Consider the following 16,435-nt stretch of genomic DNA (forward strand, 5'->3'; position numbering starts at 1 on the left):
ATTTGTTAGGTTAGCAGTTTGATGTGGTGACAGGCTTAGGTCTAGTGCTGGCTGGCTGTAGCCTGATACAAGGTTCTAGCCATAGTAGTGCTGTGAATGAGGGCTTGGTCTTGGTTTCACATTAGCTGATCTGCAGAAGGCTGAGAATAGTTGGTTTTAAGCTTTCCTTGGTGAAAGTATGGAGTTGATTCATGTATGTTTCCTCTTTCTCTAGCATAATAGAGAGGTCGTGAAGGAGCGAGACAGTCTGAAACTGGATTTGTACAAACAAAGGTCAGTCCTATTCTGTATGCTGCACGTTCAATTCTGTTGACCTCTGTGACAGCTGCCCCCAAGCTGAAACTACAAGATGCCTCTTTTAGTGCACAGCCTGTCCTCCTTCCAGCCTCCAAAAGGACCAGTTTGTAAACTTACCTCATGAGTAACAAAGAACCAGGGGTAAAATTAAGGATTATTGCTAATTTCCTTCTTTCTCCTAGCAAAGGCAGTGAGGAGCTCAAGCAGCAGAACTCAGAACTGTTGGAGAAACTGCACTCCCTGGTCTCTGAGAACTCGGCCATGAAACTGGATGTGGAGGATTTGCATAAGAAACTGGAAATGGCTGAACTGATGATTCAGCAGGTGATTGCAATATTATTGGGAGGTGGATGTAAGGGTAGGTCTTGTTCTAAATGTGGGAAAGGAGATTGTAGGTCAAAAAAGAATTGACCATTGGGTGGCTTTTACCCAATACCATCTACCAAGCGTCATTCAGTGCTTCACAAGAGACAACTTCTTAGTGAACTTCATCAAGGTTTATGAAATTTGGGAGCCTATTTTAATGAGGTACTTGGTGTGGTGATTGTAAAGATACCATGACATCCCATGGATTGGACTCACGTCTTGGTTTCGTAGCGTTTTTTAAGGCCAAAAGGGTCCATTCAGTCATCTAGTCTGACATCCAATACAACATAGGCCAGAGAACATTATCTGGTTACTGTTGTATTAGACAGTGTTGTTTCTGGAAGATATACTTCAGTCAAAGTTTGGAAAGAGGAGCTGCCCAATAATATACTAGCTGCTTCATAGAGTAGATAGGTTTATTGCATAGGGCAGAGCCACCATGTTGTCCTGTTCTAAATAGTCACTCATCTCAATCCATCATTTTTTAATATAAAATTGTACTGAACTAGAACAAAGAGAAATTACCACATGGATATTTCACAGGTTGCAATAAAAAAGAAGAGACGTAAAAGAAGGTCAGAATTCCGGCATTTGCCATAACTTATTTGATTTTTCCTGGCAGTTTTCAAGTCAGTCAGGGATTCTGGATGCAAACCAGCAGTTGCAGATGGCATTGGAAGAGCGGGTGAACTTGGAAACACAGATTACTCAGGTAAAAGAGCATGTGGAATATGTTGAGGATCTATATTGCAGCTTTTGTTGGGAAACTTGACTGGCAGTGCTAAACAGTGTGAGACTACCAATACTGGTCTCCTCCAGCTGTACTCTTTGAGCAATAATGCTCCAGTTTCCTCTGTCGTCCTGGGCAGCTGTCAGAGTCGCTTCGCCAGCTCCAGGTTGAAAGGGATCAGTATGTGGAGAAGCTGAAAGAGGAGGGCAGTATCTGGCAGCAGCGCGTACAGCAGCTGTCTGAGCAGGTGAAAACAGCAACATTTTTTCTGGTGTATGTGGAGGTGGTGGTGTTAATGATACTGAGGAGCTGGGAAAGCTGACTTTACTGGTTTGACTTCTCCCTTTCTGGAACCAAATAGATTCATACACTGATGGAGGAAAGGGAGAAGAATGTGACCCAGATTCAAGAACTGGAAGCCAGTGTTGCTGAGCTGCTAAGCAAGTCAGGTAGGCTTAGTCAGAGCTTGGCATTGTGGGGCACTAACAGGCTGAAGCAAGGCTTCCATCCCATTATGTAGAACTTTTGCATAGCAGGAGCAATAGGTTTGGTATCCCCAAACTGGAAGGACTAGTAAGAAACTTATTGGCCTAGTGTCTGTCAAGCAAGACCTTTCAAACCATCACCCAGCCATCTCTGTTTGGTTTGATCCACTTGACCAAACCTCCAGCTCCCATGGTCCAGTGACGAGGAAAGAGACCTCTGGTTCATTTAGGCTGTTCCTAACACCCAGCTAGGTGGAGAAAAGCTTCTGAGTGGGTAACCGAGGGAGCTAGCAGCACACCACCGCAAGCTGTGGCCTTTCTCCTCTCATTCTGGAATGCATTAACAGGAGTGTTGTGAGCAAGACCCGAGAAGTCATTCTTCTGCTCTACTGTGCACTGATTAGGCCTCATTTGGAGTATTGTGTCCAGTTCTGGGCACCACATTTCAAGAAGGATGTGGAGAAATTGGAGAAGGTCTAGAGAAGAGCAACAAAAATTATTAAAGCTCTAAAAACCATGAGCTATGAGGCAAAGCTGAAGGAATTGGGCTTGTTTAATTTGGAAGAGAGAAGACTGAGAGGGGACATGCTAGCTGATTTCAAGTATCTAAAATGGTGTCACAGGGAGGAGGGGGGGGAAATTGTTCTCTTTGGCCTCTGAGGATAGGACAAGAAGCAGTGGGCTTACAAGGGAGGTTTAGGTTGGACGTTAGGAAAAACTTTTTACCTGTCAGGGTGGTTAAGCACTAGAATAAATTGCCTAGGAAGTTTGTGGAATCCCCATCACTGGAGATATTTAAGAGCAGGCTGGATAGACATCTATCAGGGATGACCTACTTGGTGCTGCCATGAGGGCAGGCAACTGGACTTGATGATCACTCAAGTTCCCTTCCAGTTCTAGTGTTCTATGATTCTTCTCTTCCTAGGAACCATCTGCTCCCAGAGGGAGAAGGGTTGAATAGTGCTGTCAGTGACATCCCCGCTAGATGGAGGAGTTGAATGTTGTGTTGGCTGAGGGAAGGGTTTTGTACTTCTAACCTATTGTCAGTGGTGCAGCCCTCTGACCCAGCTGATTGTGATTCCATTTCCTCAGCAGCTAAGCTTAATGACAGTGAGCCTGCTGTGCCAGAAGGGCCTACGGAGGCTGAGCTGAGCCTGCAGGAAGCGGTCCAGAGGCTGCAGCAAGAGAAGGAAGAGCTTCATGGGCAATACCAGGCCCAGGTACGGGATAACGAGCAGTTGAGCCACCTCAACCAGGAGCAGGAGGAGCGGCTGTTGGAGCTTGAGAAGACTGTTCAGCGCTATAGTGAGGAGTCTGTGGACAGACAGCAGATCCTGGAGAACATGCAGAGTGACAAGGCCACCATCAGCCGAGCTCTCAGCCAAAATCGGGAGCTAAAGGAGCAGCTGGCTGAGCTGCAGAATGGGTTTGTCAAACTGGTATGTCTCTCTTGGACGTGTAGTCTTTGAACTACTGGGTACAGCATTAAGAGTGACGCTAACCTCCTGGCAGAAGCATTGCCCTTATCTTGCTCTTTGGTGTTTTGTTGTTGCAGCTCTAGTATTAGACCTTAATGTGATGGCAGATCCCCTGCAATGTTTCTCACTCCCTAGTGAGCTTCTGGGGGAGTCACCCAATAGCTCTGCTTGTCCTAAGGGAGTTGTCTTCTTTCCTTCTCTTGTACCTCCACCCCAACTCCACTGCTTTCTCTACTTTGGTGTTTCTCCTGGCTCTATGGCTTTAATGGGCCAGTTGTTTGTCCCCATATTTGCATGCCTCTCACCCATGAGGAGGTTCTTCCCAGCTTCTTTCACCTCTTCCATTGCTGTCAGCTCCCCAGAATCTTCTTCTGGATTCTGCAGTCTTTGACCTCCATGTCCTTGTATTCTCCCTCTAGCTACCTGCTCTCTTCAGTCCATTCTGAACTCCTCCTTTTGTCTCCTCACTTCCTTCACTTTCACTCCCCAAGCACAAGGGGGCACAAGAGGCGGTGTCATGTGCCAAAAATGGCACCACCTCTCTTCTGAGCCCCATGCTGTTGTTCCCTCACTGTCTTGGTCAAGCTCTTATCCCTGTTTTGTGTTCCTCTGTCTGAATTGGATTGACTGTTCAGGGCAGGGTTCTTGGGCCAAATACAGCAATTCCCTTCTGTTTTAAAGAGAACCATACCATTTTATGCTATCCATTGACTGGATTTGTCAAAAGCTATGTACGTTTATGGTACTTGATGATTTGGGGCAGTTTCCTGATGTGATGTAGTGGGGGTGCTGTCTGCTCTGTAACCTGGGGTCCCCCTGTGCTGTGATGTGGGATTCCCACTGACTCATCCAAATGTGTACTAACCCAGACCCCGAGGAGGTAACAGGGGATTCCCAGGGGGAGAGACAAAGGGAGAGAGGCAGAGGCTTGGGAGGGGGAGAGAAGTTGCTGTTTGGAAAACATGAAGGGAACAGCCTGAGCTCAGGGGTTAGGGGTGATGGACCCCTAACCCAAGGGGTCTGAGGCATCCTGGCTCTGGCTTCTGAAACCACATCATGTCTAGGCTGTGCTGTACCCTGAAGAAGCAATAAACCCTCTATTCTACTGGCTGGTGGAATCTGTTCTTGCTGCTACGGGGTGCAGGATTTGGGGGGAACCCTGACTCGGTGTCACACCTGATACAAGGGCTCTGCATCATTTCAGACAAATGAGAACATGGAGGTGGCAAGCGCCTTACAGTCGGAGCAGCATGTGAAGAAGGAATTGGCCAAGAAGATTGGTCAGCTACAGGAGAAGCTGGCTGAGCTCAAAGAGACGGTAATGTACTGCAGTGCAGCAGCAAGGTGAACTAGGTTTCAGGTTCTGAAGTAGGAAAGGCTTTGATGTAAAGGTGGAGATTGTTCATTTTCACACCAGACAGGGAGCCAGTCTTTGCCATGTACCTTATCTGCATCCTGTTGTGGATGTCTGGCATTTTGGGCTAGTCACAGTTACGGGGAAGTGCTCTTCTGGCTCATTCAAGGGGTGATACTGGTAATTGTTACCTAGCTGGAGCAAGAAACGATCTGGTGCTAACTGCCACGTTTTACAGGAGAATCAGAGGCTGCCTTATTTCCCTTGTGAAAAGTAGGGTGGTGTTGTATGGTTTGTGCTCTGAGAAGATGAGGCTGTATAGGGGAATATAGCATCTTATCTTCAACTGTGTGTAGAGCTAGAGCTTTTGGTGATGGGCTGATCTTACTCTGACAGGTGGAACTGAAAACGCAGGAGGCACAGAGCCTGCAGGAGCAGCGGGATCAGTACTATGGGCACTTGCAGCAGTATACTGTGGCATATCAGCATCTGGCCACGGAGAAAGAGGAGCTGCACAAACAGTACTTGCTTCAGACACAGCTCATGGATCGTCTGCAGCATGAAGAAGTGCAAGGCAAAGTGACAGTGGAGATGCACCTGAAGGAGCTGCAGCAGACCAAGGTAAAGGGATTGGCTAGTGTTGAAGGATACTGCAGGACTCTGTCGTTTTGTTGTCCTTTCTGCATTACCCAGAGTGGGTTGCAAGGCTTTCTGCATTACAGACAGGGATAACGGCTTGTGGCCAAACCATACCACATTTCTTGTTGCTGGTGAAAATATAAGTCATCTAATTTAGTTGGTGCAGGTCTCAAGTGTGTGGGGGCCATCCAACCTCTCCAATGACTTCCTGCTTTTCTTACAGGAAAGCCTGGCAGCTGTATCCAAAGAAAACAGAGAGTTGCAAGCCCAAATCAGTGAATTAGCAGCAGAGTTTGACAACAGAGCATTGCATCAAGTGGAAGGTAATGTTATTCCATCTTTAGGTGGACGCTTGAGCTGCACTAGACATTCTAGGGCAGGGGTGGGAAACCTAAGGCCTGGGTGCTGGATGCAGTCCCCAGCTTGCCTGGATCTGGCCCCCCACCCAGCATTGAGGAGCCTGTGCTGGCACTCTAGCCCCCACCATCCTCCTGTGGGGCTGGAGCACACAATCTACTAGCCTGGGACCCCCTAGGCTCTGGTGTGCGAGGGGGATATGGATGATGTCTTTCTCCTTCTCAGCTGGGGGCCACATCAGTGAGAGTTTGATTTTGGTTTTTTTGCTTCTCACTTGTGTGTGGCCTCCGACCCAAAAAGAGTTTCCCAGCCCTGGTCTAGGGTTACAGATCCTTTGTATGCCTCTTTCCTCCTATAGGAGACGAAGTGGAGAACGAAAAGATGGTAGAAGAAACTGAATCTTCACTCATGATCCCAGAGGACTTTGAAAACCGTGAAGAAATGGTGAGTCCATAGTAAGAGGCAAGCTTCTTCCAATTACACGTAAGTGTAAAGAGGGCAAGTCTCACTCCACTAGCAGGGAGACTGTGCATATAATTGTCATCTGCCAATGCAATGAGCATGCATGCACATACAGAGTCAAGGCCTTATGTGTACTGCAGCAGGCACCCAGGATTCTGCAGCACTGTAGTGTGGCAGGCTGGAATCTATTGGTAGCCTCTCTTAAATGAGAGAGAACTCAGTAGCTCCTATCTTGTTTATTTTGAGTCCGCATCCCTTAGCTTGGGAGGCAGGTTGAGATTGGTACTGGCGCTATTTTTGTTAACACGATCATCAGTGAAAATAGAGGTTTATAAATAAATGTAAACATTTCATCTTGGGGTTCAGATTTAACCCACTGAGGATGACTGAACAGTTCCTACCTCTTGGGCTATTTATTGCTTCCATTCATTTTTATATTCTTCACATCTGGCAAGACCAAGATCATAACTCTTTTTTATAATGAAAGCTGAGGCTTTGGAGCCCAGTTCTGCAGTAAGGAGTGGATTCCACAGGAAGCTCAGCCACTGTTTAATTGCGGAATATACAGGCCCTAGTCTGGTCTCGAATTCAGATCCCAGCTTGAATGCTGACTCTCTGTAGGCCATTTTCCCCATCTGTAAATAGGGATAGCCCTTGCCTGTCTCACAGGGGTACTGTGGGTTGATTGGGTAGTAGAGCTCCATAAATAAAAAGCACAGAAGTGCAATATCTGGAATTGCCTCTTAGGTCACTTTCTTGACATCTGCCATCTCCCAAGTGGAGAAGGAAAGAGAAGAGATGAGACAGCAGCTATCGGAGCAGAAACAACAATGTAGAGGTCTCCTGCAGCAAATCGCAGCTCTGAGGCAGGAGCAGCAACATAATGTCACATTGGGTGGAGGTAAAGCTCTGTGCTGTTTGTGTAGCTGGGGGAGTGCACCAGAAAGAGCCATGCGGGATGGGGTGTGTATGCAAGAACCTCATTTGCTTCTCCCAGTGTGAATCACTTGCAGTTTTATCACTCGTTGGCAGACCCCATACACTGACTCTGCATATGTCCTTTCCAGGTTACACTACAGATACTGTCCCAGTGGAGGTTCATGAGGCTTTAAAAACTGCCATGCAGAAACTACAGGTGAGCAACTGAGCCTCCAGCTGAGCTCTGGAGCCAGGCAGCAGGTCCCATTTTTGTATAGCAGACTAAGAGTGGGTTGCAAGGGAATCAATAGCAAATCTGGTTTGTGACACAGCAGCCTCCTTTCCCAGGTTTCCTGTGAGTGGCTTATCACTTTGGTATCTAGCTTTGTATGCTCAGCATGGCCGCCAGTAGTTTAACCCTGAAGAGATAGGTGTAGGGGGCTGACTTTGGTCCTTGATTTTTTTCTGAAGCCATCGTGGTGGGGCAGGCTCCATACTGTTCTCTCCAGTGCAAAAGAGTGAGAAATAGCTTCTAGTGGCTCAGCAATCTTGAGGCCATCAGTGCCTGGGAAGTTGTGCTGTTATGATAGTAGGAAATGTAAAGGGTTCCTTATCCCTGTGATGTCACACTCTGTAGCTGTTTCTTTCTCCTCGTTTATCCACCAAATCAGTCCAGCTGACACACAGGAGATAAGTGGGGAAGAAGAACAGTATTATTTCTTCAGCACAGGCTGACCCAGGGTGCACTGTTGACTCCCTTATGTATTCCCTGTATATGTGTAGTTGTTCAAATGGTTGATGTTGGTTGTGTGTTCAGTTCCGCTTCACAGACCTGATGCATGAGAAGGCTGATCTGAAGGACCGAGTAGAGCAGCTGGAGCATCGCTGCATACAGCTGTCTGGGGAAACAGATACAATCGGTAAGATTGCCAGCGTGAGAGCAACTAGGCAACCTCTTCATAGATTCCCCAAGATGTTCTATCTCAGTGAGCTAAAATTACAGGTGCCTCTGTAATTGCTCATGGAGCCTGATCACTTAAGCCCACCAATCAGATTTCTACTGTCAGGCCTCCAGGTGTGTTAAAATTATCCTGCTGGATAAGAAGACTTCCAGTCTGGTGTCCAGATTTGCTGTCAGCTGGATTCTAAAGCCCCATAGATCGTTCACCTAATACTGTAAAGTTCAAGCAGAAAGAAGAAGCTTTATAATATTGTAACTCCTTGGTACATTGTCTCTGCCTTATGCTTTTCTCCTGTGCTCCAGGGGAGTATATTGCATTGTACCAGAGTCAGAGGGCTATCCTAAAACAGAGGCACCGGGAGAAAGAGGAGTACATCAGCCGACTGGCTCAGGATAAGGAAGAGATGAAGGTAAGGGATCCATCCTATCAGAATAGTACTTGCACAATGGTGAAAGTCCAGGAAGCACAAGTGGAACGTGTGTATGCAAAAGCTGATTTCTGCAGATGAGTAGCAGGCATCCAAAGGATGTTGTGTAAAACTCTACCTGTTTTCTGAATTCAGACCTCCAGCATGAGCTGCTGTTCAGCTGTTGGTATCTCCTGAGAAGACAGTCTCATTGTGCCAAATTCACTACTAGTTTTGTGATGTACAGGGCATCAAACTGATTTCCAAATGCCTGAAACCAGCATTGTGTGTCAAGATATCTGACCTGCTCAGGCAGGGGCCAACCCACCAATTATAAGACGCCAACTTGGAATTTTGATGAGGGAAAATGCCCTCTGCATGGTGGGTGTGGGTTAGTGTGCTTGCTGCTGAGTGCAGTTGACCTGGAAATATTGGCCAACTGTGGGGGCAGTGTGATAGAACAGGCTGTATGTACTGTCTGTGGCCACAGGGAGGACATGTTCCTTTCATGGGTTTTGCTTTACTTGCTCACTTGCTACAGATGAAGTTGTTGGAGCTTCAGGAATTAGTGATGCGTCTGGTTGGGGAGAGGAATGAGTGGTACAACAAGTATTTGGCAGCTGCTCAGAACCCAGACCTGCTAGTAAGTCAAGAAAGTGGAAGTGCCATTGCAGCTGAGAGGCACATTGAACTGAATGCTACCGATGGAGAAGGTGAGCGATATTCTGTGCAGCAGAATGGAAATAGCAACTCCTGCTTGCTGATAGGGAGCCTGGCTGCTCAGTGTTGGGATGGGAATAGTAACCTGCCTTGTCTTTGTTTTCCACAGGACTGCGAGAGGTGAGTTTAGAAGATGAGCCAGAACAGGAGGCTGCAGTTCTTCAATCCCATGTATCTAGTGATAGCAAAGGTTCCCAGCCGAGTCCAGAGGATCCCACTGCTAAGCAAATCATGCAGCTTTTGAGAGAAATCCAGAACCCTCGGGAGAGGCTGGGCTCCTTGTTGGAAAACCCCTGTATTCCTTTCTTCTATCGTGCTGACGAGAATGATGAAGTCAAGATCATGGTGGTTTAAATGGCATCAGAAACCTGACTTGCAGCAATTTTCTGAGAGCCGGTTAAGTACCCAAACTTCTTAAACTCACCTAGTATCTCAGTCCAGAACTCTGAGTCTGAATAGATTTCCTCTTTGTGGGTAAAGAGGGATTGCATCAGACAGAACTCGAGCGTCCGACCTGCTCATCTCTCCCTTTTCTCTCTTCTGTTATGTGGTACACTCTGAGTACTGACTGTGACTTGAAGTAATCATGTGAGGCAATTGGTAGTGCTGCCTCAGCCTGGCCCACATGAAAGTGGCGGGACCTCATGTCCTCTGACACAGTAACTTGCACACTTATTTCCTAGCTCTCCGATGGGACTCTGCTGCTGGCAGCCAGCTTCTCAGCAGTGATTGGCTTGTGACCATTGCACCAGTCATGATTGCTATCTGCCCATCTCCTCCCAAAATGCTCCTAAAGTAACTCATTCTGGCAACAAACTCTGGATTCTGAATGATTATTTGTATGTTTCACACCATGTATCTTAAACCTCCCATTGTTCTCTTCAGCTTGTCTCCTTCACTCCATCAGAAGCCAACCTTGCTAGTCGTAAACAGCCAAAAAGACACAGGCTGCCTGCCTAGGCAGCACTACAGAAACTTTTATTCACATTAGATAGGGGGGAAGTGGCCAGGAATTGCCTTCTGAGTCCTCTTGGGACAGATGCTTGGTTATTTGGCATAAGCTTTATGTGGTTGGTTGAGGGTGTGGTGGTAATGTAACTGCACTTTGAAGGATGACGTTTAACCTTGTTTGTCTGAAGGTTTTTATTTATTTAAAAAGGGAGAAATAAGTAAAAGCAAATCACTTAATAAATGTGCTTTGTTTTGAATTTCTGGACTTTAGAGTTATAGCTCTCTCCTGGATTCCTTCATCGCCCTGTCCCCCACCCAGGGGGCAAGGCTCACACCAGCTGAGTACATTAGGGACCTTCTGGGCTTAGTCTGTCTCTGTCCCTGTCCCCAGTAATTCCAAGACACACGCAAGAGATGGAGTTGTCACCTGGCAGCACTTCCAAGTTGCAGAACTGACTGAGGAGAAACAAGGTGGTAAACATTTGAGCTGAATGTTTTAGTGGTGAGAGAATCAGTTCCCTGAGCAAGCAGCAAAGAAAATGGAAAGTGATGAATGGAGCAACTTGCTGAAAAAGATTCTAAAAGATGGTGTGTACAGGGCTCAACCAGGTGGGTTACCGTCTCCATCTGCTGGCAGAGAGGAATAACACCAGTGTCTCAAAAGTACATATGGATTTAAAATCTAGAACTTATTGCTTGCTGACTGTCAGCTCAGCAGTCCGAGTGGCTGGTCTCTATAAGGAGAACACTGAAGTGTATGTGTTTTTAAGGAAACCGACTTACATAAAGATAAATTCCAGGTTGATGACTTAGAAGCACATGCTTGAGTCCCGTATGTACTATTCTGTCTTGAAAAGAAAGGCTCTGGCTAACAAAGGCTGTCCTGGTATATGACTTTTCTTAGTTAAAATTCAGCAGGTCCTTTCTATAATCAGTTCTGTCTTATTTTGAACAAGCCTTTTTTTAACCTGGTTGTTCCTCAACAAAAAGCACATTATGTTTCAGATTTTTTAAAACTAATTTAAACTTTTATTTTAGAGGGGGAAAGAGGTTCTGTGGAATAAAATCAATGAACTCCTCCAAAATGTGAACAGCTGAATGTTAGCCTGTTGGGGGAGGATAAAAACTGTTTTTAAGTCCTTTCATTTGAACAGCCCTGGTATTGACTGTCAGTGTTATGGACAGAGTGCACTGCTGGGGGCATCCCGCAGGCACTAGCAAGGCAGGCCTACAAGCTCCTGTTTGCACGAGTTTGTGTACATAGTGTATCTGTGTAAGTAACATTTTGTATATTCCTTGAAGAAAGAATATGGCCCCTTGCAGCATTTTTGCCTGCTGGGGTTGCTCAAACCTGTATTATAAAAATGATCTAACTGCAGTGGGGAAGGGTTGTGATTTAATACAGAGCAATGTTATTATCAAAAGGGGTAAATATTTATTGGGTGTTCTATTCCAGGAATGTGAAAGAAAACACTGTTAGAGAAATTTTGCATTCTATTGCAGAGGTGATTTAATCCTGTTATAAATTCTTTTCCTTCTGAATAAACTTATTCAGGCAAGCACCGACTATGCATGATTTCTGTTCACAGTACCTTGAAATTTGGCTAGGAAAACTGATAGTGAATTCTTTCTTTCTTTGTGCAAGATGGTCTGATTATAGGAAGCTCCATCTCTTACACTGACCCCCTTCTTGTTTAACCTCTGTGCCTCCATCCTTTCAGCTATAGAAAATGGTGAAAATACATCTCTGCATCGAACTGGGTGAATTTTGTATAATGCCTTACATTTTCATTTTGCTTACTGTTATTGCAGTAGCTTGTGCCACCTACAGCCTTCTAAAGTCTCAATTGCAGTTCATGTAGAGAAATTCCATGATGGACTCTGGCATATCCTGATCTCTGGATCCAAGGATATTGTCTATGTACTAGAATCCACTATGGGCTTGATCCTGCAAAGTGTAAAAGATCTGAGAAGTGTGGATGCCCTGAGCTTCAGTTGATTTCAGTGTGGACTGTAGGTATATAATAAAGTGCTAACCTTGCAAGATTGAGCCCTTTGAGCTCTTTTGACTACTGAGAGCCAATGTTCAAAAGAGACTCACCAGTTCCAAATAGGAGGCAATGTTGATATGTATGTAGGGTTGCAATTACTCTAAAATCCTATAAGCTCATAACTTAGGACCCTATTTTGCTATGGTTTGTATCAGTCTTTACCAGGGCTCGACAAACTGTGGTGAGAGCTACTCGCCAGCTCCACACCATGCATGCGCCAGACTGGCACTGCGCATGCATGCAGCGCTGGTGAATGGGGCGCACGGAGCGACCGGCTGATAGCTACTCGCCATGGGCAAGTAGAAACAGTGGTTTGTCGAGCCCTGGTCTTTATTATTCAGAGAGGATCAGAGTATGGATGTGAAAGGTTAACCCACAGGGCTGAGCGAAATATGGCCCACAGGCCACATCCAAGCCCCCAGATCTGGCCGGTGGACACAGTAGGGACCCTCATGCAGGCTCCCTGCCTGCCCCATCCCCCACAAGCCAGGGCGTAGAGGGGGAGAGGCTTCATGCACCTCCAGCACTATCCCATTTGGCGGTTTCTGGCCAATGAGAGAACTGTTCTAAGAATAGGCTGCACTAGAAGCACCCCTCCCCTCAGGCTTGCAGCTGTTCAGACCCACATGCCCCCGACAGCCAGTGCAGGAATGGGACAGGCAGGGAGCCTGCCTGAGAAACCTGCTAGCTAGGAGTCGCCCAAGTAAGTCTAGCCAGAGCCTGCCTCTGACATCCCAGCCCCTGCCTCTCCCTAATTTTCTACCCCCCCTTGCACCCATACCCTACATAATTAAACCCTCTGCCCCCTCTCCTGCATCTATGCCCCCTCCCAGATCCTGCGCACAATCTCCTGCCCCTGGTCACAATCGTCCTCTGCCCTAGGTTACAGCCCAAACCCCTGCACCCTCTACTATACCCTAGCCCCTGTCCCAGGTCAGAACCACCTCCATCCCATACCCCACATCTCCTCCATTAATATCATGGAAGAGCATGGTCCCTGGCCATGTTCCAAATTCTTGGATTGGTGCCCCCCTTAATGGGTAATGCTTACCAGTTCCAGTTAACCGGTGGGACTATGGCCTTACGGCGCAGCCTCTGCCCTGGCATGCCTAGGCACACTGCTGGCACTGGCTGCTCTGGCCAAGCTTTTACATCTTATAACAGAGACTTTAAAGTCTAATAGATGGCAATGGAGAAGAAAGGGAGTGGGTGGGTTGGTCAAAACCTACTTTTTAATTAGGGGGGGGGGAAAGGTCAGTTTCAGCATGTCAGCACTCAAGTCAGCTTGATACAGTTCACCCCCAAGGTGAAGACAAAGGTCACATTTTCTGAAAAGTGCTAATATCAGATGTAAACTGTTTGAACAAAACTGCCAAGACCCAACCTACAGCAATTACACCAGTTTGGCTGCCTCTGAACTAACCTGGAAACAGATGTCCTGAACCAATGGACTCTGAAGGAACACACAGAGGAATGCCTGATTGCAGTCTTGAGAGAAAGGGAGGTTTTCAAAAACATTGGGTAATGTTTGGAGTGACCTTACTAGTGCATAATATGTTTTCCTGGGTGGTAATAGAGGGGCCTTGTCTGGTCATGCTTCATTTACATGATACATCAGATAAAGACAGAAGTGTGATCCATCCTGCTCAACGCAAACCTTTCTATGGACCAATAGCCAACCACCCATGATGACAAAATGGGTGTTGGAGAGGGGAGAGGGGCTGGGTGGAAGAGAGGGTGCAGGAATGGGTTGAGAGTAGAGGAGTGTCTGTGGGAGGGTGGTGTAGCCTGGGGATACATGGTATGGGCAGGAGAGGGATGAGGGGTGCTCACCCAGCTGCTCCCAGGCACTGCCCCCTGGTGCTCCCATTAGCTGGGATTCCAGGACTCCTGCAGCAGAAAGCCAGCACTGGCACTCCAACCTCACAGGGAGAGGGCATGGGGATGAAGTGCTAGCAAGGGCTCCCTACTGCAGGAGAGGGAGGCACCGAGCCCATGGCCCACAGGCAGGATGGGTTCAGAACACACTTAGGCTACGTCTAGACTGGCATGATTTTGCGCAAAATCTTGCCGCCTGTCTACACTGGCCACTTGTATTTGCACAAGAACACTGACTTTGTACAAAATCAGTGGTTCTTGCGCAAATAGTCCGACGCTCCCACTCAGGGATAAGCCCTCTTGTGCAAGTATTCTTGTGCAAGAGGGCCAGTGTAGACAGCCACATTTATTTCTTGCACAAGAAAGCCAAATGGCTAAAATGGCCATTGGAGTTTTCTTGCTCAAGAGAGCATCTTCACTGGGCACGGATGCTTTTGCGCAAAAGTAAATCTTTTACGCAAAGGCACATGCCAGTATAGACGCTCTCTTGCACAAATACTTTTACCGGAAAAACTTTTCCGGTAAAAGTATTTGCGCAATATCTTGCCAATCGACGCAGCCTTTGAGAACCACTGGTTTAGGTTTAAAACAATGAGACCACTTCTGAAGCAATTGTACCTGATGCAGATTCCCTGCAATGCCCAAACTTATGATGAAAGTTCAAGGTCTTGCTGGTATCCTAGCTGAATAGGTTCTAGAACAAACATATAACACTGGCACGAGAGGGCCGAATCTGTTCAAAACTGAGACCTTTGGGGCTACGGCAGTGTGATTCCAAGTGTGACTGCCAAAATGCATTTAGTGCTCTATTGTTGCTGTGCAATTTTACAAAGAACTTGCCTGCACATCCCGCGATCCAATACTGGTGGATGTTGTGGAGCAGACTCTAGGAAAGTTCTTCATAACTTCAGACCTAAAGCCCTGATGCCAATGTTTGAATGCTACATGTCTTAAACCAGTCAGTGCCTTTGATGTTTTTGAAATTAGAACATGAGCCTTGAATTAGCACTTAGCCTGTTTCAGAGTTACTAAGTGGTGTGGCATTGACGGGCAGTAAGTAATGGTATGACAGTTGGTCTATATAGCTTTCGCTTACTTGAAAACTAAACATGAAAAATAGGTCAAGTTGTTTGCCATAATAAATGTTAAACAGTTGCAAGAAAACCAGATGCTGTTAGGCCAAACTAAAAGGTCATGTAATATGCAGAAATCATGCTTGATAACAGAAGCTGTAGAACTGGAAATTAATAGGTGGACAAAATGAGAGACTGGGCTATTCCAGTCACCATTTATTCACTTTGTGGGTCCTTAAAGAGATTTTCGCACATGGAAAGATGAAGACTACTGAGACAAGCTTCACCATCAGGGGATGTCAGTACCTCATCTGTAATGCTGGGACTTCAGCACCAAATAGGTCAACTGAAAGGGCTGCAGCACCAGTGCTGGGCCCACAGTGCTGAATTAAGCTAACCCAAGGAGACACAGGTACCTCAGCACCATGCTGACAGTACTAGAATCTTGGCCCCAAATAAGATTGACACAAATTTGGAGCCCTTAGTACTGGCTGGCATCTGTTGCTGGCTGTCACCTGGGCCCTGTTGCTGGGTTTTACCCAGACAAAACCAGGCAGGTGGCTGTGACGTAAGAGGGAAACATTGCCACTTAAGGTCTAACTAATGTCTGCAGTTTATATTGGCCTGACACATTGCCGAATGTAGTTGACTGGCATGAAGAACCCTCCTGCATCTGTAGGGCTATATTAGGCTCCTGCAAGTCATCCAGGACATCTGTGCCTGATGGTACCATTTCTTTATTGTTCAAACTGAAGCATCAGTGCTAGCTTGTACTCGGACCTTTTAAGAAAGCCTGCCTCCTCCATTCTCCCCCAAAAAAGCATCATCAAAAGGGAGGGGGGGAAAAAACCAAGGAAAGCATCAAGGATAGTGCCCCTTCAGTGGTTAAAAGGAAGTGAAAGGCACTTAGGGACCCTCCTTTTAGACCCTTGGAATCCTCCCTGGAGGAGAAGGGGTAACTGGCTTCAACAGATACCTCTCACTAGAAACATTCTGCAGCTTGATGCCAGGTACTACAGATTACCAGTGGGAATAGGCAGTGGGAGTTTAAAGAACAGCGAGTTTAGTGTGTGGCCATTTTTAGAACACCACTCTCCATGGCTGGGCATTAAAGGAAGCCCCGTGCTTTATTTACTCATTGCTCCAATGTCCCTGCCCAGCATTACCTTTCTAATTATGTTGCTTGGTGCTGCTCCCCTACTCTTCCCCCAGGTGGTGGCATCTGAGAGAGTGCATAGGGAGCTTGTAAAGTTCTTTAGGATGAAAGGTTACATTATGCTAATTAAACATAAACCCCGTGCACGCCCA

At 46.7% G+C, this 16,435-nt stretch overlaps 1 protein-coding gene across 7 annotated transcripts in view; it reads left to right on the plus strand.

Moving 5' to 3' along the window:
• Window positions 1-11,684, plus strand: part of GOLGA2 (golgin A2) — a 28,805-nt gene extending 17,121 nt beyond the window's left edge. For 5 of the 7 annotated variants that reach the window (XM_075905864.1, XM_075905868.1, XM_075905870.1 and 2 more), the window contains 16 exons: window positions 215-273; window positions 480-621; window positions 1,286-1,375; window positions 1,533-1,640; window positions 1,755-1,842; window positions 2,971-3,317; window positions 4,561-4,674; window positions 5,107-5,331; window positions 5,573-5,672; window positions 6,065-6,150; window positions 6,916-7,069; window positions 7,236-7,303; window positions 7,904-8,006; window positions 8,351-8,457; window positions 8,996-9,167; window positions 9,284-11,684. In XM_075905864.1, the coding sequence (XP_075761979.1) occupies window positions 215-273; window positions 480-621; window positions 1,286-1,375; window positions 1,533-1,640; window positions 1,755-1,842; window positions 2,971-3,317; window positions 4,561-4,674; window positions 5,107-5,331; window positions 5,573-5,672; window positions 6,065-6,150; window positions 6,916-7,069; window positions 7,236-7,303; window positions 7,904-8,006; window positions 8,351-8,457; window positions 8,996-9,167; window positions 9,284-9,528 (2,208 nt within the window). In that variant the 3' untranslated portion in view covers window positions 9,529-11,684. The remainder of the gene's footprint in view (window positions 1-214; window positions 274-479; window positions 622-1,285; window positions 1,376-1,532; window positions 1,641-1,754; window positions 1,843-2,970; window positions 3,318-4,560; window positions 4,675-5,106; window positions 5,332-5,572; window positions 5,673-6,064; window positions 6,151-6,915; window positions 7,070-7,235; window positions 7,304-7,903; window positions 8,007-8,350; window positions 8,458-8,995; window positions 9,168-9,283) is intronic. The other 2 variants (XM_075905866.1, XM_075905869.1) reach the window with 1 other exon arrangement.
• Window positions 11,685-16,435: the final 4,751 nt, after the last annotated feature.

The sequence above is a fragment of the Pelodiscus sinensis genome, chromosome 22, assembly GCF_049634645.1.
Source record: "Pelodiscus sinensis isolate JC-2024 chromosome 22, ASM4963464v1, whole genome shotgun sequence".
NCBI lineage: Eukaryota > Metazoa > Chordata > Testudines > Trionychidae > Pelodiscus > Pelodiscus sinensis.